At 43.0% G+C, this 22,526-nt stretch overlaps 1 protein-coding gene across 1 annotated transcript in view; it reads right to left on the bottom strand.

Annotated features, from left to right (window-relative positions):
• SAXO1 (stabilizer of axonemal microtubules 1) overlaps nucleotides 1-22,526 on the bottom strand; it is a 110,042-nt gene that overhangs the window by 20,121 nt on the left and 67,395 nt on the right. Inside the window, exon 2 of the mRNA XM_027550789.1 lies at nucleotides 10,839-11,018. Within this exon, the coding sequence (XP_027406590.1) occupies nucleotides 10,839-11,018 (180 nt within the window). The remainder of the gene's footprint in view (nucleotides 1-10,838; nucleotides 11,019-22,526) is intronic.

Below are 22,526 nucleotides of genomic sequence, written 5' to 3'. Positions count from 1 at the left end.
AATTAAAATTATATGTTTCCTCATTATGTTTTTATGTTCAGAACATTTACTGAAACCTATCACTAACCACAACATAACTGCAGGTTATGTTTCGAGGCATGTGAGGTTTCCTCCAATCAGGGATCAAATCCATGTCTCCTGCATTAGCAGGCAGATTCTTTATTGCCTCACACAACCATGTGTGACTACTGGGAAGACCATCAGTTCAGCTCAGTTCAGTCGCTCAGTCATGTCCAACTCTTTGCGACCCCATGAATCACAGCACGCCAAGCCTGCCTGTCCATCACAAACTCCCGGAGTTAACTCAGACTCACGTCCATCGAGTCAGTGATGCCATCCAGTCATTTCATCCTCTGTCGTCCCATTCTCTTCCTGCCCCCAATCCCTCCCAGCATCAGAATCTTTTCCAATGAGTCAACTCTTCGCATGAGGTGGCCAAAGTACTAGAGTTTCAGCTTTAGCATCATTCCTTCCAAAGAAATCCCAGGGCTGATCTCCTTCAGAATGGACTGGTTGCATCTCCTTGCAGTCCAAGGGACTCTCAAGCATCTTCTCCAACACCACAGTTCAAAAGCATCAATTCTTCGGTGCTCAGCTTTCTTCACAGTCCAACTCTCAAATCCATACATGACCACAGGAAAAACCATAGCCTTGACTAGACAGACCTTTGTTGGCAAAGTAATGTCTCTGCTTTTCAATATGCTATCTAGGTCGGTCATAACTTGTCTTCCAAGGAGTAAGCGTCTTTTAATTTCATGGCTGCAGTCACCATCTGCAGTAATTTTGGAGCCCAAAAATATAAAGTCTGACACTGTTTCCACTGTTTCCCCATCTATTTCCCATGACGTGATGGGACCAGATGCCATGATCTTCGTTTTCTGAACGTTGAGTTTTAAGCCAACTTTTTCACTCTCCACTTTCACCTTCATCAAGAGGCTTTTTAGTTCCTCTTCACTTTCTGCCATAAGAGTGGTGTCATCTGCATATCTGAGGTTATTGATATTTCTCCTGGCAATCTTGATTCCAGCTTGTGCTTCTTCCAGCCCAGCGTTTCTCATGATGTACTTACTCTGCATAGAAGTTAAATAAGCAGGGTGACAATATACAGCCTTGATGTACTCCTTTTCCTATTTGGAACCAGTCTGTTGTTCCATGTCCAGTTCTAACTGTTGCTTCCTGACCTGCATACAGGTTTCTCAAGAGGCAGGTCAGGTGGTCTGGTATGCCCATCTCTTTCAGAATTTTCCACAGTTTATTGTGACCCACACAGTCAAAGGCTTTGGCATAGTCGATAAAGCAGAAATAGATGTTTTTCTGGAACTCTCTTGCTTTTTCCATGATCCAGCGGATGTTGGCAATTTGATCTCTGGTTCCTCTGCTTTTTCTAAAACCAGCTTGAACATCTGGACGTTCACAGTTCACGTATTGCTGAAGCCTGGCTTGGAGAATTTTGAGCATTACTTTACTAGCGTGTGAGATGAGTGCAATTGTGCGGTAGTTTGAGCATTCTTTGGCATTGCCTTTCTTTGGGATTGGAATGAAAACTGACCTTTTCCAGTCCTGTGGCCACTGCTGAGTCTTCCAAATTTGCTGGCATATTCAGTGCAGCACTTTCACAGCATCATCTTTCAGGGTTTGGAATAGCTCAACTGGAATTCCATCACCTCCACTAGCTTTGTTCATAGTGATGCTTTCTAAGGCCCACTTGACTTCACATTCCAGGATATCTGGCTCTAGGTGAGTGATAACACCATCGTGATTATATGGGTTGTGAAGATCTTTTTGTACAGTTCTTCTGTGTATTCTTGCCACCTCTTCTTAATATCTTCTGCTTCTGTTAGGTCCATACCATTTCTGTCCTTTATCGAGTCCATCTTTGCATGAAATGTTCCCTTGGTATCTCTGATTGTCTTGAAGAGATCTCTAGTCTTTCCCATTCTGTTGTTTTCCTCTATTTCTTTTAGAGGAAGACCATAGCCCTTGACTATACAGATCTTTGTCAGCAGCGTAATGTCTCTGCTTTTCAACACACTGTCCAGGTTTGTCATCACTTTTCTACCAAGAAGCAATCGTCTTCCGATGTCATGGCTACAGACACCATCTGCAGGGATTTTGGAGCCCAAGAATAGGAAATCGGTCACTACTTCTACCTTTTCCCCTTCAATTTGCCATCCGGTAATGGGGTCGGATGCCATGATCTTAGATTTTTTTAAGTCTTAGTCTTAAGTTGGCTCTTTCACCCTCCTCCTTCACCCTCATCAAGAGGCTCATTAGTTCCTCTGTTTTCTGCCATTAGAGTGGTATCATCCACATACCTGAGGTTGTTGATGTTTCTCCTGCCTATCGTGATTCCAGCTTGTAACTCATCCTGCCCGGCATTTCTCATAATGTGCTCAGCATATAGGTTAAACAGAGTAACAGCAGACAGCCTTTTCATACTCCTTTCTTGATCTTGAATCAATCAACTGTTCCATACCAAGTTCTAACTGTTGCTTCTTGACCCACATACAAGTTTCTCAGGAGACAGATAAGATGGTCTGGAATTCCCATGTCTTTAGGAGCTTTCCACAGTTTGCCATGATACACACAGTCAAAGGCTTTAGTGTAGTCAATGAAACAGAGATAGATGTTTTTCTGAAATTTCCTTGCTTTTTCTATAGTGCAGCAAATGCTAGCAATTTGATCTCCAGTTCCTCTTCCTTTTCTAAACCCATCTTGGACATCAGGAAGCTCTTGGTTCACATCATGCTGAAGCCTAGTATGCAAGGTATTAAGCATGACCTTACTAGCCTGGGAAATGAGTGCAACTGTCCAGTGGTTAGCACATTCTTTGGTACTACCTTTCTAGGGAAGTGGAAAGAGGATTGACCTTTTCTGGTCCTGTGGCCACTCCTGGGTTGTCCAGACTTGCTGACAGTTCAGTTCAGTTGCTCGGTTGTGTTCGACTCTTTGCGACCCCATGAACAGCAACACGCCAGGGCTCCCTGTCCATCACCAACTCCAGGAGTCCACCCAAACCCAGGTACATCGAGTCAGTGATGCCATCCAACCATCTCATCCTCTGTCGTCCCCTTCTCCTCCTGCCCTCAATCTTTCCCAGCATCAGGGTCTTTTCAAATGAGTCAGCTCTTCATATCAGGTGGCCAAAGTATTGGAGTTTCAGCTTCAACATCAGTCCTTCCAAAGAAATCCCAGGGCTGATCTCCTTCAGAATGGACTGGTTGGATCTCCTTGCAGTCCAAGGGACTCTCAAGCATCTTCTCCAACACCACAGTTCAAAAGCATCAATTCTTCAGCACTCAGCTTTCTTTACAGTCCAACTCTCACATCCATACATAACTACTGGAAAAACCATAGCCTTGACTAGATGGACCTTTGTTGGCAAAGTCATGTCTCTGCTTTTTAATATGCTGTCTAGATCGGTCATAACTTTCCTTCCAAGGAGTAAGCATCTTTTAATTTCATGGCTACAATCAACATCTGCAGTGATTCTGGAGCCCAGAAAAATAAAGTCAGCCACTGTTTCCACTGTTTCCCCATCTATTTCCCATGAAGTGATGGGACCGGATGCCATGATCTTCGTTTGCTGAATGTTGAGCTTTAAGCCAACTTTTTCACTCTCCTCTTTCACTTTCATCAAGAGGCTTTTGAGTTCCTCTTCACTTTCTGCCATAAGGGTGGTGTCATCTGCATATCTGAGGTTATTGATATTTCTCCCGGCAATCTTGATTCCAGCTTGTGCTTCTTCCAGCCCAGCGTTTCTCATGATGTGCTCTGCATAGAAGTTAAATAAGCAGGGTGACAATACACAGCCTTGATGTACTCCTTTTCCCATTTGGAACCAGTCTGTTGTTCCATGTCCAGTTCTAACTGTCGCTTCCTGACCTGCATACAGGTTTCTCAAGAGGCAGGTCAGGTGGTCTGGTATGCCCATCTCTTTCAGAATTTTCCACAGTTTATTGTGACACACATAGTCAAAGGCTTTGGCATAGTCAATAAAGCAGAAACAGATGTTTTTCTGGAACTCTTTTGCTTTTTCCATGATCCAGTGGATGTTGGCAATTTGATCTCTGGTTCTTCTGCCTTTTCTAAAACCAGCTTGAACATCTGGACGTTCACGGTTCACGTATTGCTGAAGCCTGGCTTGGAGAATTTTGAGCATTACTTTACTAGTGTGGGAAATGAGTGCAATTGTGCAGTAGTTTGAGCATTCTTTGGCATTGCCTTTCTTTGGGATTGGAATGAAAACTGACCTTTTCCAGTCCTGTGGCCACTGCTGAGTTTTCCAAATCTGCTGACATACTGAGTGCAGCACTTTCACAGCATCATTTTTCAGGATTTGAAATAGTGCAACTGGAATTCCATCACTTCCACTAGCTTTGTTTGTAGTGATGCTTCCTAAGCCCCAGTTGACTTCACATTCCAGGATATCTGGCTCTAGGTGAGTGATCACACCATCGTGGTTATCTGGGTCATAAAGATCTTTTTTGCATAGTTCTTCTGTGTATTCTTGCCACCTCTTCTTAATATCTTCTGCTTCTGTTAGGTCCATACCATTTCTGTCCTTTTTTGTGCCCGTCTTTCATGAAATGTTCCCTTGGTATCTCTAATTTTCTTGAAGAGGTCTCTAGTCTTTCCCATTCTATTGCTTTCTTCTATTTCTTTGCACTGATCACTGAGAAAGGCTTTCTTCTCTCTCCTTGCTATTCTTTGGAACTTTGCATTCAAATGGGTATATCTTTTGTCTCCAGAGGTGAGAAAGTATATCCCCATTGGGATAACTCTGAGTAAAGAAATACATATTTGAACAGGAAGTGTGTAGTATTCAATAGGTAGGAAAAGACACAAGCCTACTACCAACTTTATTGCTTCTCTCCTGGCTTTTTGGAACAGATTCCAAAAGCCCTTCCCCGGACTTCCCTGGTGGCACAGTAGATAAGAATCTACCTGCGAGTGCAGGGGACATGGGTTCGATCCCTGGCCCAGGAAGATTCCACATGCCGTGGAACAACTAGGCCCAGGTGCCACAACCACTGAGCCTATGTGCCTAGAGCCTGTGCTCCACAGCAAGAGAAGCACCACAGTGAGAACCCACGCACCGCAACTAGAGAGTAGCCCCCGGCCTCTGCAACTAGAGAAAGCCTGCACACAGCAACAATGACCCAGTGCTATCAAAAATAAGCAAACATAAGATCTTTCCCTTTTAGCTCTTCCTCTTTACTCCTCCACTTACTAAGGAGTCTTGTCAGTAAACACAGGAATCCGTGCCACTTCCTACCCTTTTCCCTGCAGCCAAATTCATCATGTGAACCCAATTTCACCCACCCCCCTGCACCTCTATCTCCCCCTACCCACAGCCCCACTCCCTTTAGAATAAAGGTCTAATACCATCTTGAGGACCCACGTCTTTCTTCTGGGGTTATTCACTTTGCTCATCTTCAGGGATCTCCCTTAGCTAACAAAACAATGTCCAAAAATGTGGCCCAAGTGTCTAACGTGGTGACATGCCTAAGAGGAAACAAGGCTTGAAGTACAAACCTTTTGTTCATAAATTGATCTCAGGTCTATCCAGACTAAAGGCAGATCCTCTGTGAGAGAATTACCAAAGGGCTGCAAGAAATGACTCAATATCAAGAAGGGATGAAAAGCAAAAACGAGTATTCGCCTCATGGCACCTGCTGTAAATCCCCAAGATTTACAGTCAGTAAGAGTGGTGTGCAGCTGCAATCATGCCTCATGCTGGGATGATAACTGTTCTAGAAACCAGCTGTTTTTTGTGTCTGGGCTTCATCACCAGACCCAGACAAGCCTCGGGCCATCTGACTTTGTCATGCAGCAGGTGGCATGTCACGCAGTCCCACGTCCAACTTCAGAAACTAAGCCAGGTCTGCCTTTACATAGCAAAGTGGGTCAGACATTCTGACCACCATATTCCAAGGGCAGAAGGATGACAACCTGCAGACACAGAGGTGTCAGACACAAGGCCGACCCACCCCTTCCTCACCGACCTCTGGTGGAGCACCTAGATGACAACATCTCCACATTTCCCTGTGGGGAATGGTTTTATGTATTCACAGATATGGACCAGAGTCTCTGCTGAGTTTACAAGGTTCAGAAAAGATGGTTAGTAAAATCTTGATTTTTGTTGATTTATGTCAGTAAAATTCCACCAAAGCTATAAAAAAAAAAAAAGGCATCCTGATAGTGGCATTGTTGTTTTGTTTGTTTTTTTTCATTCTACAAAAATGTACCCACCAGGGCAGGCATGGGACTGAGAAATGATGAAACTGAGGGATGGGGGAGAGAAGAGATGCCTTCTGCTCATCTCCCCCTTAGTCCTCTTTCTAGGGAAGAAAATAAAGGAGAGGAGAAAGGTATTTCTGTTCTTTTTCCTTCCCATGGGTAACCATGATCCTGCCACTTCTTGTTTTCAAGGTCTTTATGATCATAATAAGTTGTTTTGGAAATTCTTTTACTATCTGCATTCCTCCACTTTGGCCACATCTTAACATGAAAGATTTTATTATTCTGGCCTTGGCAGGGACAGAGAGGATTTCTGGATGATATGTTTATTGTTGCAAGTGACACAAGGCAAGGATAATTTAAAACAGGTCAAAGGGCTAGTTTTTGTTTTGCAAGGAAGGAGAGCATATGGGGGAGGGGGCATGATGGGGAGGAGAAAGGGAATGTGGGGCTCCATTGGGGGCTCATAGCTCAGGGATGGGGCAGGACTACTGATCCAGAGAAAGGGCTTGTCCTCATTCTCCTGAGCTTGAGGGTAACAAACAAAAAGCATCCTTCAACATCCAGCCCTCCAAGGATTCAAATATTTCCAGGACAATATATGAAGCCTCTCTGTACTCTACATTCCATGAGGCACTCTTTATACTTGGTATAAAGAGAAATGAAGACTAGCCTCTTAAAACCATATGTAATATTCACAAGACATTGTGAATACTGCTCTTATCCTTTCCTACCAACTGTGAATACTGCTCTTATCATTTCCTACCAACTACATGTTTGTTATATACAAGCCTAGTTCTTTTCATGAGTAGCGACCATAGATTCTTCAAATGAAAAGCAACATTCGAGAATGTTCCACTTCTCTCTCTTGTTGAGGTCTTTCAGTTAAGTCAGTTCAGTTGCTCAGTCATGTCCAACTCTTTGTGACCCCATGAATTGCAGCACACCAGGCCTCCCTGTCCATCACCAACTCCCGGAGCTCACTCAGACTCACGTCCATCGAGTCAGTGATGCCATCCAGCCAGCTCATCCTCTGTCATCCCCTTCTCCTCCTGCCCCCAATCCCTCCCAGCATCAGGGTCTTTTTCAATGAGTCAACTCTTCACATGAGGTGGCCAAAGTACTGGAGTTTCAGCTTTAGCATCATTCCTTCCAAAGAAATCCCAGGGCTGATCTCCTTAGGATGGACTGGTTGGATCTCCTTGCAGTCCAAGGGACTCTCAAACGTCTTCTCCAACACCACAGTTCAAAGCCATCACTTCTTCGGCACTCAGCTTTCTTCACAGTCCAACTCTCACATCCATACATGACCACAGGAAAAACCATAGCCTTGACTAGACGAACCTTTGTTGGCAAAGTAATGTCTCTGCTTTCAATATGCTATCTAGGTTGGTCATAACTTTCCTTCCAAGGAGTAAGCGTCTTTTAATTTCATGGCTGCAATCACCATCTGCAGTGATTTTGGAGCCCCAAAAATAAAGTCTGACACTGTTTCCACTGTTTCCCCATCTATTTCCCATGAGGCCATGATCTTTGTTTTTTGAACGTTGAGCTTTAAGCCAACTTTTTCACTCTCCTCTTTCACTTTCATCAAGAGGCTTTTTAATTCCTCTTCACTTTCTGCCATAAGGGTGGTGTCATCTGCATATCTGAGGTTATTGATATTTCTCCTGGCGATCTTGATTCCAGCTTGTGCTTCTTCCAGCCCAGCGTTTCTCATGATGTACTTACTCTGCATAGAAGTTAAATAAGCAGGGTGACAATACACAGCCTTGATGTACTCCTTTTCCTATTTGGAACCAGTCTGTTGTTCCATGTTCAGTTCTAACTGTTGCTTCCTGACCTGCATACAGGTTTCTCAAGAGGCAGGTCAGGTGGTCTGGTATTCCCATCTCTTTCAGAATTTTTCACAGTTTATTGTGACCCACACAGTCAAGAGCTCTGGCATAGTCAATAAAGCAGAAATAGATGTTTTTCTGGAACTCTCTTGCTTTTTCCATGATCCAGTGATGTTGGCAATTTGATCTCTGGTTCCTCTGCTTTTTCTAAAACCAGCTTGAACATCTGGAAGTTCACGGTTCACATATTGCTGAAGCCTGGCTTGGAGAATTTTGAGCATTACTTTACTAGCGTGTGAGATGAGTGCAACTGTGTGGTAGTTTGAGCATTCTTTGGCATTGCCTTTCTTTGGGATTGGAATAAAAACTTACCTTTTCCAGTCCTGTGGCCACTGCTGAGTTTTCCAAATTTGCTGGCATATTGCATGCAGCACTTTCACAGCATCATCTTTCAGGATTTGAAATAGCTCAACTGGAATTCCATCACCTCCACTAGCTTTGTTCGTAGTGATGCTTTCTAAGACCCACTTGACTTCACATTCCAGGATGTCTGGCTCTAGGCGAGTGATCACACCATCAAGATTATCTTGGTCATGAAGATCTTTTTTGTACAGTTCTTCTGTGTATTCTTGCCACCTCTTAATACCTTCTGCTTCTGTTAGGTCCATACTGTTTCTGTCCTTTATCGAGTCCATCTTTGCATGAAATATTCCTGTGGTATCTCTAATTTTCTTGAAGAGATCTCTAGTCTTTCCCATTCTGTTGTTTTCCTCTATTTCTTTGCATTGATCACTGAAGAAGGCTTTCTTATCTTTTCTTGGTATTCTTTGGAACTCTGCATTCAGATGTTTATATCTTTCCTTTTCTCCTTTGCTTTTTGCTTCTCTTCTTTTCACAGCTATTTGTAAGGCCTCCTCAGACAGCCATTTTGCTTTTTTGCATTTCTTTTCCATGGGGATGGTCTTGATCCCTGTCTCCTGTACAATGTCACGAACCTCAGTCCATAGTTCATCAGGCACTCTATCAGATCTATTCCCTTAAGTCTATTCCTCACTTCCACTGTATAATCATAAGGGATTTGATTTAGGTCATATCTTGATGGTCTGATGGTTTTCCCTACCTTCTTCAATTTACGTCTGAATTTGGCAATAAGGAGTTCATGATCTGAGCCACAGTCAGGTCCTGGTCTTGTTTTTGTTGACTGTATAGAGCTTCTCCATCTTTGGCTGCAAAGAATATAATCAATCTGATTTTGGTGTTGACCATCTGGTGATGTCCATGTGTAGAGTCTTCTCTTGTGTTGTTGGAAGAGGGTGTTGAGGTCTTTAGATTCTTAGAAACAAAGGATGCTGTTTTCTTGGTAAAATGAAGCCCAAACCTTAAGGTTTATGTTGTTTAGTAAGTCATAGGTTGAAAAGTCGGTTGCACAGATTACATTTTTTTCCATGAATCAGGATCCAGAAACCCTGTGCTTAAATGAAATCATTTAATATAACTACTCAGCATAAAGGTGGCCTGATTCAAGAATCAGATAGGACCCTTGACTCCCTCCCATTCTCAAACTGCCTCTGTCCACTAGTTCCCACTAAGTCCAGGGATCACTTGGCTTTGACCTTGCCTTGTGGGTCTTTTCTATCCCATCACCCAGACATGGACTTCTTCCTTTGGATATACAAGATAAGCAGCATTTAGTACATGCCTCCAACCCATGTTTTCAACAGAGGATGTTTACAGGCCTATCCTGGAGGAAACCCGGAGGCAGAAGGAATGGTGTTCTGCTTAGTCTGGGCCATCTGGGACCTTTATCAGAAAAGCACAAAATTGCAAAGGTGGGGGCAGCATGCAATAGGAAGAAAATTTACCAGATCTTGAAAACCTATAATGTGTGGGCATCATACTAGGCCTATTTCATCTCCACTGCACAGCAGTGCTGCCCCTTAGGGATGAGGATCATCAGAGGCAGAGAAGGCATCCAGCTCTCAGGTCTTATCTGGGGACTAAGCTATATAACCTGAAACACCACTCAAGTAACTCCAAGGTGTTGGTACTCCTCTGGGTCACAGGTCAGAGGTCACTCAATGAGTTGTCAACAGCCCGATTCTGTGAGAGCCTTGCAACGCAACGTGTAGAACAATCCTGAGATTGACCATGTGTCCCCACCCCCTCAATACAGATAACCCTGCGACCCTGATACATTGAGCCACGGGGCTCAGGCTCTGTACAGAGCTGGACCTCAAGAATCAGAGTTTCTAAGTCAAGAGTAATTTAAAAGGAAATATTCTTTGTTTATATTCTTGATGTATGTTCAAGGGGACCTCAATTCAAAATCTATAGCATAATTTCAAAAACGCTCCAGTTCTCTTTCACCACTACCAACATCACTACCACCACCCAAGCTGAACTGGAGCTTATGTGCAAAAGCCCCAAACTCCTTTTTCTGCAGCAGCCCTCACCCCTTTCAAGTTATTATTTCCCTTTAATATTTTAAGCCTTTCCATGTAGATCAATTTGCAATTTCTGCCCCATGGCCCCACCCCTGCCCCAGCCCCAAGCAAGAATCCTTGCTCGCTAAAAAAGGGCTGGGGAAAACTAAACTGGCTAATAAATGCAGGGTTTTCTTTCAGAGATTCTCTGAGTAAGTTAACATTAAGGCATTCATAGCATGTATTGATAGTGCACAGTAATGCAGTATTGAACATTAGGTTAATGTATGTTACTCCATCAGTGTGCACTCATGCATTCACACCATGCCCTCACCTCGATGTGGTCAGGCCTTCCATCGGCGTGCATGCTCTCTGGTAATCCATCTTGGGCTTGAAGGACTCTCTGGGCAGGTAAGAGTGATAGACAGGGTAGTTCTCGGTATATTCGGAGAGAAGACATGGTTTCTCTGTTTTATCATAAATCTTGGTAGGGAGGTGTGGACAATGATGCCGCCTAGTTAAAAAAGAAAAATGGAACAGGAGGTTGGTTACCTTCTTGCGAAGAATACGTTCAGGCTGCTACCTACTCAAAATGTGACCCAGAGTATAGAATCATGACAGCCAACATTGAAAGCAGGAGTTTAACCCTTCTTTTTCTCTACTGAACTATATGGAGTGGCCAGAATTTTTTAAATGATCTGTAACTGCAATTGGTTAATTGTCAAAATTCCTTGGATCATAAAGTTACAAAAGCACAGCTGATGACCAGCCCTCGCATGCGTCATGCTTCTCATTTAAATACTGAAACAGTCCCATACTTTAGAGAAATGGGTGTGGCCCCCGAGGCATCTGAGTGCCAACCCAGTCCCTCCCAAGACCCTGCTGCACCTCCCAGTTCGCCCAGCAATTAAGGGCTAAATATCTGACCTAACAGGGGGCTCCAAGGCTATGTTCAAGGGCCAGGTTACTATCTTTCTTCATTGGTTCCTGGGTCAGTTGAGAATATCACCCTCGCAGACAAGTGGCATCACACAGAGCAGAACCACGTCAGGTCTGAGTATACAGCACTGACTACGTGAAATCATTTTTGCATTGAAAGTCTGGCTCCTTTATTCTTTCCGGTCTCATTTCAAGTGTTGCCCCCTTAGACTTCCGCTGATCATCTTAGTCTAAAAAACACCCCACCAGCCCTTCCCATCACTCACAGAGTTTCTCTCATCACATGTATGACTTTCCCATCACTTACTATTATCTGTAACTTGCACTTTTGTTGATGAGTTTATTATCTAACAAGCTCAGCCCCATTTTCTGTCTTGTTCACTGCTACATCTCTAGTACCTCTCATATCCTGCCTGCCATGTAGCAGGCACTCAGAAAAACATTTATTAAGCAAATACTGGGGCTTCCATGGTGGCTCAGTGGTAAAGAATCACCTGCCAATGCAGGAGACAAGGGTTCAATCCCTGGTCCGGGAAGATACATGCTGTGGAGTAACTAAGCCCATGCACCACAACAATTGGGCCTATGCTCTAGAGCCCAGGAGCTGCAACAGGAGAAGCCACTGCAATAAAAAGCCCATGTGCCACAACTAGAGAGTAGCCCTCGCTCTCCCCAACTAGAGAAAAGCCCACACAGCAATGAAGACCCAGCACAGTCAAAAATAATAAATAAATAAATAAAATTGAAACACAAATATTGAACATATGAATTATTAAATAAACGTTATGCCTCATTATCCAGGTTGATGACTAATAGATAATAACTTGAATTTATAGTGTATAGTGAGTTGTTCCATTTATTATTATTTCCATTTATAGTTTATAGTGAGTTATTCTATTACCATGCTATGCTATGCTATGCTAAGTCACTTCAGTCATGTCCGACTCTGTGTGACCCCCATAGACGGTAGCCCACCAGGCTCCCTCGTCCCTGGGATTCTCCAGGCAAGAACACTGGAGTGGGTTGCCATTTCCTTCTCCAATGCATGAAGTGAAAAGTGAAACTGAAGTCGCTCAGTCGTGTCCGATTCTTAGCGACCCCATGGACTGCAGCCTACCAGGCTCCTCCGTCCATGGGATTTTCCAGGCAACAGTACTGGAGTGGGGTGCCATTGCCTTCTCCATCTATTACCATAAGCACAGTAATAACCTTATTATTCTACTTACAGGTGAATAAAGGGCAGCTATTTGAGCTGTCAAAGCTAAGTAGTATACCAATTATTTGTACACCCACACACAATCCTTACAAACCAGCTGGGTATCTCTATCATCAGACACCAGCACATCAATAAAGCTCTGTATTAGTGATCTCCAACTTAGAGATCAGAAATGACATCCAGAATGTATATCCAGAAATGACATTGAATTTTTTTAATAAATTTTTTATACTAAACCAATTCTAAGATCATGGCATCTGGTCCCATCACTTCATAGCAAATAGACGGGGAAACAGTGCAAACAGTGTCAGACTATTTTTTTGGGCTCCAAAATCACTGCAGATGGTGACTGCAGCCATGAAATTAAAAGACGCTTACTTCTTGGAAGAAAAGTTATGACAAACCTAGACAGCATATTAAAAAGCAGAGACATTACTTTGACAACAAAGGTCTGTCTAGTCAAGGCTATGGCTTTTCCAGTAGCCATGTATGGTTGTGACAGCTGGACTATAAAGAAAGCTGAGTACTGAAGAATTGATGCTTTTTAACTGTGGTATTGATGAAGAATCTTGAGAGTCCCTTGCACTGCAAGGAGATCCAACCAGTCCATCCTAAAGGAAATCAGTTCTGAATATTCATTGGAAGGATTGATGTTGAAGCTAAAACTCCAATAATTTGGCCACATGATGCAAAGAGCTGACTCATTTGAAAAGACCCTGATGTTGGGAAAGATTGAGGGCAGGAGGAGAAGGAGATGACAGAGGATGAGATGGTTGGATGGCATCACCGACTCAATGGACATGAGTTAAGTAAACTCTGGGAATTGGTGATGGACAGGGAAGCTTGGCATGCTGCAGTCCATGGGGTGGCAGAGTTGGACACGACTGAACTGAACTGAATTCTAATTACAGAAACTAAAATACACAGTACTCTGGGGCATCACATCAGAGAAAAAAGAAACAGACATAAAGAGAACTCATCACTGCTCCAACCAAAAGCTGGTTTCCAGGCAACAGTTAGCATGCTGCTCCTGTTGTTAATAAGTTCAACCCTCATTGCTGCCATCACTACAGCTACTGTGTGCCTCTCTTCAACTTCCAACCCCAAGAGAAAATGATCAACACCTGTATTGTTTATGTGGCTAGAACTGCACATGGACAAGTGTCCCTAGAAATATCCCTATTTTCATTTCACATGTAGATCTGTCTATCAGATTAGGATTCCCTCAAACCTGAAATCAAAAGCCAAGAAGTACTGGTTACTCAAAAATACTTCTGCAGATATATTTTATTTACCTACACTCTGAGGAGGAAAAAATCAAGTTACTAAGGGTAACTTGAGAGGGTACAAACTTACCATATTTACTTTTCACTTCTGTTATAAAAGTACTGCTGCTGTTAAGTCACTTCAGTTGTGTCTGACTCTGTGCGACCCCATAGACGGCAGCCCTAAAAGTACTATTGGTTCTAAAAGATGCTTGTTCCTTGGAAGGAAAAACTATGACCAACCTAGACAGCATATTAAAAAGCAGAAACATTACTTTTCTGACAAAGGTCTGTATAGTCAAAGCTATGGCTTTTCCAGTAGTCATATATGGATGTGAGAGTTGAACTTAAAGCTGAGTGCTGAAGAATTGATGCTTTTGAACTGCAGTGTTGGAGAAGACTCTTGAGGGTCCCTTGAACTGCAAGGACATCAAACCAGTCCATCCTAAAGAAAATTAGTCCTGAATATTCATTGGAAGGACTGATGCTGAAGCTGAAACTCCAATACTTTGGCCACCTGATGTGAAGAACTGACTCATTGGAAGAGACCCTGATGCTGGGAAAGACTGAAGGCAGGAGAAGGTGATGACAGAGGATGAGATGGTTTGGTGGATGACATCACTGACTCAATGGACAGGAGTTTGAGTAAGCTCTGGGAGCTGGTGATGGACAAGAAAGCCTGGCGTGCTGCAGTCCATGGGATCACAAAGAGTCAGACATGACTGAGTGAGACTGAACTGAACTGATAGTATGAATATCTGAACTTCAGTGTTAAATACATTCAAAAGTTTCTCTTTTTTAATTAATTTATTTATTTGGCTGCACTGGGTCCTTGTTGCTTTGTACTGGCTTTTCCTAGTTGCGGAGAGCAGGGCTATTCTTCATCGTAGTTCGAGGGCTTCTCATTGCTGTGGCTGCTCTTCTTGTGGAGCACGAGCTTGAGGCAGGCAGGCATCAGTAGCTGCAACTCGCAGACTCAGTAGTTGTGGCACATGGGCTTAGCTGCTCTGCAGCATGTGGAATCTTCCCAAAATCAGGGTTCGAACTTGTGTCTACAGCATTGGCAGGCAGATTCTTACCCACTGCGCCACCTGGGAAGTCCCAAAAGTTTCCTCTTTTAAAAATGTGCATTACTGGTGTTTAACGTATGAAGATGCATATCTGTATTTTATATATATGTAATAGGGCTTCCTGATAGCTCAGATGGTAAAGAATCTGCAAGTATCTCCTAAGTATAGGCACAGAAATGAGTGCTCTATTTTGTTTTGATTACTATGTAACACATTTCCCACAGTATATGTTAGATATTGTTAGCATTGCTAGGCTCAGAATCAGTCCAATTATCTGAAATTTCAATTTGAGCCAATTAGTACCCTATCATTTTGGGATTCCTAACAAACCTCAAATCAAAAGCCAAGAAGTGTTGGCTACCCAAAAATATCTCTGCAGATATATTTTATTCACCCACACTTTGGAGAGAAAAATCAAGATTTTATTAAGGGTTACTTTATTGCAAGTGCCTGAATCTAAGTTAACTCCAGACTTCAAAGGATTTTCCCTCTCTAGTGCTCTTGCTTTTTAAACCAGTAAAACTTTGCTTTTATATAACCTCCTTCCCATATTGTTACTTTTTCAAATTGTAACATGTTGTAAAGGTTCATTACTACAGAAAAATAAATTTAATGGCAAAAAATACATAACTGGCATCATGAGAGAGGATTTTGGTACAGCAATACACTTGCCTCCAGGCATTGATGTTCCATTAAATGGACTTTATATATATATTTACAGGGAGGATTTTGTTTATTTGAGATGTTGCTAGTTAACTAGGACTTCCCTGGTGGCTTAGACGATAAAGCGTCTGCCTACAATGCAGGAGACCAGGGTTCAATCCCTGGGTCAGGAAGATCCTTTGGAAAAGGAAATGGCAACGCACTCCAGTACTCTTGCCTGGAAAATCCCATGGAGAGAGGAGCATAGTAGGCTACAGTTCACAGGGTTGCAAAGAGTCAGACACGACTGAGCAACTTCACTTTCACTTTCTTTAGTTAACTAAGACCTTGTTTCACTTTGAAATATCCAAGACTCTCAGAAACGCAACATTTCATCACCTGAGTGTGCTCATGGAGCAACCTTCTTTCCTCATCTGTACCCACCCCAAACTGAAAGTCCCTCTCAAGACCCCAAGTACTGTGTCTTCACCTTATAGGTCTTTATCAGGAGTTCCTCAGGGATAAAAACCAAGTCTTACACATGTGTGTTCTGGAAACTAGCTAGCCTGATATTTCATATATTTTAATATCTGGATGGACAATGTATACGAGGATAAACTACTGGAGAAAGATATGGACTAAGACATGACTGATTTGTGCTAATATTAGTAGAGCCAAAAGGGAAAAGGCAGAGCAGATTCTGTTTTGATGGACCTAGTGTCTAAATACAGAGTGTGGGATCACTATGCGTTGTGTATTTGAAAGTGGTCTTAACAGTCATGAACCAAAGAAACAACTCTCCGTTCTAACTCTGATACCTGTACCAGTTACCTCAGTCGCCCAGCTCAGGAGCACATTCAAACAAGCCTAGATGGGCCAGCAGACCAAGAAAAGAGAGAGAGAGAGTAAGGTCTCCTTAATCTATCAGAACCCTGAAGTTTTTCCACTCCAAGAATTACTAAAGGACCAGCAATAAAAGGAAATAATCCTAACATTTTCTGCATTGGTAAAGGGACAATAGAGACCTTTCAGCAGAACCCAGAAAAAAGTTGTTAACAACAGTTGATTCCAAATTAGAATTATAGAATTTTTAAATTTTTAAAGGGAAAACATCTGATCCAATATCCCCACTATGCAGATGAAAAATCTGAAGCTCAGAGAACCATGCATGTAACCTAGCCACAGACCAAACATAGACAACATATTAAAAAGCAGAGACATTACTTTGCCAACAAAGGTCCAGCTAGTCAAAGCTATGTTTTTTCCAGTGGTCATGTATGGATGTGAGAGTTGCACTGTGAAGAAAGCTGAGCGCCGAATAATTGATGCTTTTGAACTGTGGTGTTGGAGAAGACTCTTGAGAGCCCCTTGGACTGCAAGGAAATCCAACCAATCCATTCTAAAGGTGATCAGTCCTGGGTGTTCATTGGAAGGACTGATGTTGAAGCTGAAACTCCAATACTTTGGCCACCTGATGCAAACTCACTAGAAAAGACCCTGATGCTGGGAAAAATTGAAGGTGGGAGGAGAAGGGGATGACAGAGGACGAGATGGTTGGATGGCATCACTGACTCGATGGACATGAGTTTGAGCAAGCTCCGGGAGTTGGTGATGGACAGGGAGGCCTGGCGTTGCTGCAGTCCATGGGTCACAAAGAGTTGACATGACTGAGTGACTGAACTGAACTGAACTTTCTTACTACATTCTCAAAATCTAATGTGTGTCTCACATTGACAGCACATATCAGGACCATCACATTTCCAGGGCTCAAGCCACATGTGGTGGTGGCTTCCCTGCTGAGAAGGGCAGGTCTAGAATCTGAAGGTACAGACAAAAGAACTGCAAGCACTTGGGTGCTGGAAGCTCTCCTGACAAATGCTTAGAAATACTTTTGTTCACTTTGATATTTGGGAAAACTAATACAATTATGTAAAGTTTAAAAATAAAATAAAATTTTAAAAAATTTCAAAAAAAAAAAAAAAGAAATACTTTTGTTGACAAATAGGGTATTTGCCTCTTAGACTCTCTGGCCTGCCTTCATGTAACACAATCCAAGGCATTTATTAAAAGACATGAAAAATTAATAGGCGGATTTTTTCATTATCTCCTCACTCCACAAAGCTATCTTCAGTTTTAGGCACCCTAAGCTAACCTCTTTCCTGCCACCTCCACTTTTTCAAAATGTTCCCCTTCCTTCAAGGCCAGTCTACCACCATCATCACCACCACTGCCACCACCACAGGGAGCTACTAATGATCCCACTGCACTCTGTTGCTGGCCGCCACTTTCTATCTCTGTGCCTGGTGTTGTGTCCCTACCTCTTTGAGGACCCCATTACTGTCTGCTCTGCCTTCCATGTTTCTCTACTTAAAAATTTTGACATTAAGAATTTTCATGGTTGCAAACAAAGCTGTTCATCAGGGAGAAAGTATGGTAATTCTTCTTGCCACCAAGAGGCAGCATGATATTCAAAGTGGATAACCAGCAAGAACCTACTGTATGGCACAGGGGACTCTACTCAATGTTATGTCACAGCCTGGATGGGAGCGGGATTGGGGGGAGAATGGATACATGGATATGCGTGGCTGAGTCCCTTCTTTGTCCACTTGAAACTATCACAACATTGTTAATCCGCTATACCTCAATACAAAATAAAAAGTTTCAAGTTTGAAAAAAGAAAGAGAGGCAGCATGAATAGTAGCTGCTATAACTTTAGACTTTTCAAACAAATGAACTTCTAATAGTTCTTTAGAACCCAATCTATTTGTAAGCAGGACAGCATTTGGTGGGTACCAGTGACTCATCTGGCCTCTACTGTGGTCTTTTAGAATCTCTCGCTAAACCCTGTGGGCAGTGAGGAGGACTCTCTATTCCAAGGTGCAGACAGCGTGGCAGAAAGGGACTTTGGAAGAAGGAAGATTGTTTTCCAGCCTAGCTCTGTCACTGACTGCCTCTATAATGTTGAGAAAATTACTTAACTCTTCTAAACCTTGATTTCCTCCCCTATGGTGTGAGAATAACAACTTCTACTTACTGTGATTGTGTGGATTAAAGCCGATACCTGGAGGGAAAATGTCTAGCCCAGCCTAAGGCAAGCACTCTGTGATTAATAGGCTATGTTAATTAAGCAATTATTACACATCACTTGGGCTAAGAGTTCTACATCTCATCCTGTCTAATCCTCACAGCAGTGCCATAATGGAAGCTCTCTTATGTTCCCCATTTTACAAACATGAAAATTGAGGTTTATCTCACTCAAAGTCACATAGCCAGAAGGTAACAAAGTCAGGACTAGAACCTCAAGCCTTCTCCCTGGTTCCAAAGCCTGTACTCTTAACCACAGCCATATCTATTGTGTGGCTTAATGGGATGCCAGCCTGTACCAAACACCTCTGTTTCCTGGCTGCTCTGCCCTTCCCTGTTGTCTTAGCAACACTCAGCCTTCCAAGAAAGAATGCACTCCCCTTTCCTGAGGATCCCAAAACCTTTCAAATATAAACCAAAAATAGATGCAATTCCAAGTGCTTTTTAAGACTCTGATCTCTCCACAGAACTTTTTTCTTTTTTTACTGTCTAAAAAAACAGTCTCATTACATAAAGTAATAGTAACAGCCAGGAAAACAAAGACCATAGAACACTGGGTCTAGAAGGACGCTTGAGATCAGCCAACACCTTTGGCTTCATCAGTCAGATGTGGCCACTGAGACCAAGACACACCAAGCTTCTGCCCAAGGTCACACAGCTGGTCAGCAGCAATATTCACCCCAGGTCACATATCAACTCCCACATCACTGACTTCCATTTACAACCCGATTTAAAACTCAAAGTGCAGGCTCTTAGAGGATTTGCAGCATATTTTCCCCTTTGCCCAGTAGTTGGGAGCCTGTGACTTGTCACAGCTGCTGTGCAAGGGAGGAAATGCTTCAAGCAGAAGATGCATTCTTGTTTTAGGAGAGGGGAAGGTGCCAACCATCACCAAATCTCAAGTCAAAAAATCCTCATTCTATACTGATGGTTTAGAATGATTGCAAGGTAGAGCAAACTCCAGGAGATGGTGAAGGACAGGGAAGCCTGGTGTGCTGCAGTCCATGCGGTGACAAAGAGTCAGACATGACTTAGCGACTGAACAACAAGATATCTAGGTATCTGAGACCCTAGAGGCAGGGTCCTCTCAGAGTAGGACCTACATCTTTGAATGATCTTCTCCTGGACAGTTCACAAAGCCAACCCAATTAGCCTCCAAGCATGGACAAAGCCAGTGCTTTTACCAAAGTACATCTGTATCTACTTGCAATGGTTTATAAACTTTTAAAATATTTTCTAAAATTTGTTCTCTCATATCTATAAAATACCCAGAGGCAAAGGGAGAAATGAAAATGCTTTTATGAACTGAAAAATAAACCACTGTTGAAGATACATATATTTCATACCAATCTTAAGATGACTCACATTTCCTCATCTACATAGATCTTTAAAGAAACATAGCGGTGGGAGAAATCTAAATTACTTGAGCTTTTATCCTGCCTATGGTGTTAGGGCTCCAAAATCACTGCAGATGGTGACTGCAGCCATGAAATTAAAATACGCTTACTCCTTGGAAGAAAAGTTATGACCAACCTAGATAGCATATTCAAAAGCAGAGACATTACTCTGCCAACAAAGGTCCGTCTAGTCAAGGCTATAGTTTTTCCTGTGGTCATGTATGGATGTGAGAGTTGGACTGTGAAGAACGCTGAGCACCGAAGAATTGATGCTTTTGAACTGTGGTGTTGGGGAAGACTCTTGAGAGTCCCTTGGACTGCAAGGAGATCCAACCAGTCCATGCAAAAGGAAATAAGTCCTGAATGTTCATTAGAAGGACTGATGCTGAAGCTGAAACTCCAATACTTTGGCCACCTGATGTGAACAACTGACTCATTTGAAGAGTCTGATGCTGGGAAAGATTAAAGGCAGGAGGAGAAGGGGATGACTGAAGATGAAATGGTTGGAGGACATCACTGACTCAATAGACATAAGTTTGAGTAAACTCTGGGAGTTGGTGATGGATAGGGAGGCCTGGCATGCTGCAGTCCATGGGGTCACAAAGAGTCAGACAAGACTGAGCGACTGAACTGCATCCTTCAGGGGACCAGATTCTTGGTAAGAGAAAGCAGGGCCATCTGGTAGAAATACAATGAATAGATACAACTGATACATCAACTGGCAGTGGCTACCTGGGAGCCACACTAAAAAACTATACATCTCAACCAATTGAGTGAGAATGACCATCTTGACAGACAGCCATGTCTGTCAAGGTTGCTGGGTTAGGGAAGTGGGGGTAGGGGATAAATGTATGAATGAACCTATCAACGAAAAGGAAGGAAAGAGAGCGAAAGAATTCTGGTGGAAATGTCCACCAACTGTTGAAAATGGTGACATATAGGAATCAAACTTTGGAAGACATCTAGAAACAACAAAGCCATACAAATATGAAAGAAGCTACCAAGACAAAAAAAGAGGACTAAAAACAAGGCCAACATTTTGGAGAACACCAAATTTAGGATGCAAAATAAAGTTCAGGAGGAAAAAACTGACAAAAAGAAGACAATTCAGGGACAGGTCAAATAAAGGATTTTAAATGTTTAGCAGTTAAATACCAAAGAAAAATCTCGTACGGTGACTAGAAAGCAGCTTTAGTCGAGCAGCTGGGCAGGAACCCAGGGATGGATGCTGCTGACAAAGTGGAGGAGGGCAGAGAGGCCATATTGAAAAATCTGGTGACAAAACCAACAAAGAAGTCCATTAGGAGCTCTAGAAATTACTCAAGACAGGCACAAGAATTGTAAGCTGTGATTATCATCATGGGGTACTGGGTAACAGAAGTCAAAGCAGGTCTTCTCTGTAGGTAGAGGAGCAGAGTATCAGTCAGGGATTCTTCGATGAGCAAAAACAACTGAAGGAGCCAGAGCCTGGATATAATTAAGGAGATATGATTAAGTGGGGGGTGGGGCAGCATGGCAGGGAGAGAGATGATTACGGCAGATATGATTAAGGTTAGGGGGTGCCCAGCGAGGAGGTGGGTGGGGTTCAAGGCAAAGGACAATTTGAAAGGAGAGATGTGAATCTGAGCAGCACCAGTCTGGAGGCCTTGATGCAAGGGACAAAGGCATCGAGACAAAGCAAACAGGCGGCGGAAGGCTCAAAGCATCCATTGGGCAGCCTAGGGAGAGTGCTGAAGCAGCAACCAGAAAGAAGGCAGACTTGATTCCAAGGACTAGCGATGCCGAGGGAGACGGGCCCAACCAGGACATGGTGTAGCAAGGCTCAGAAGCTCTGGGGGAAGATACTCCGCTTCAGCAGAGTGTGAGGCAGAGGGTTTGTGGGGTGACAGGCACCAACGAGAGGAGCTCTGCTGGGATGTGCAGCCACCAGGCTGAGTGGGCAGGAAGGCAGTCTGTGAAAATCAGTGGTCCATGGGGAAATCAAGAGCCTGGAGAGAGTGACAGAGAATACATTCGGAGCCATGGAGGGGATCCCAGAGGATTAGTGATTGAACCCACCAGGTTCCTGTGTCCACGGAATTCTCCAGGCAGGAATACTGGAGTGGGTTGTCCATTCCCTTCTCCAGGGGATCTTTCTGACCCAGGGATCGAACCCAGGTCTCTTGCATTGCAGGCAGATTCTTTACCATCTGAGCCACACCAGGGAAGCCCTGGAGTTACACACACAAATTTGTCAAAATTTAAGCCAACATCTGAAGATGTGTGCATCTCATTATAAATTTACGTCAAAAGAAAAAGTTAATCAATGTTGAACTCTTAGTGACATGAATCATTAACTATTTAGGGGAGAGGTTTACTCATGTCTGTGAGTTACTTTGAAATACATTAAAAAGTCAGATGGACAGATGG

The sequence above is a fragment of the Bos indicus x Bos taurus genome, chromosome 8 (assembly GCF_003369695.1).
Source record: "Bos indicus x Bos taurus breed Angus x Brahman F1 hybrid chromosome 8, Bos_hybrid_MaternalHap_v2.0, whole genome shotgun sequence".
NCBI classification, from domain to species: domain Eukaryota; kingdom Metazoa; phylum Chordata; class Mammalia; order Artiodactyla; family Bovidae; genus Bos; species Bos indicus x Bos taurus.
The sequence above is the reverse complement of the archived record's forward strand: the minus strand, read 5'-3'. Positions and strand labels throughout refer to the sequence as shown.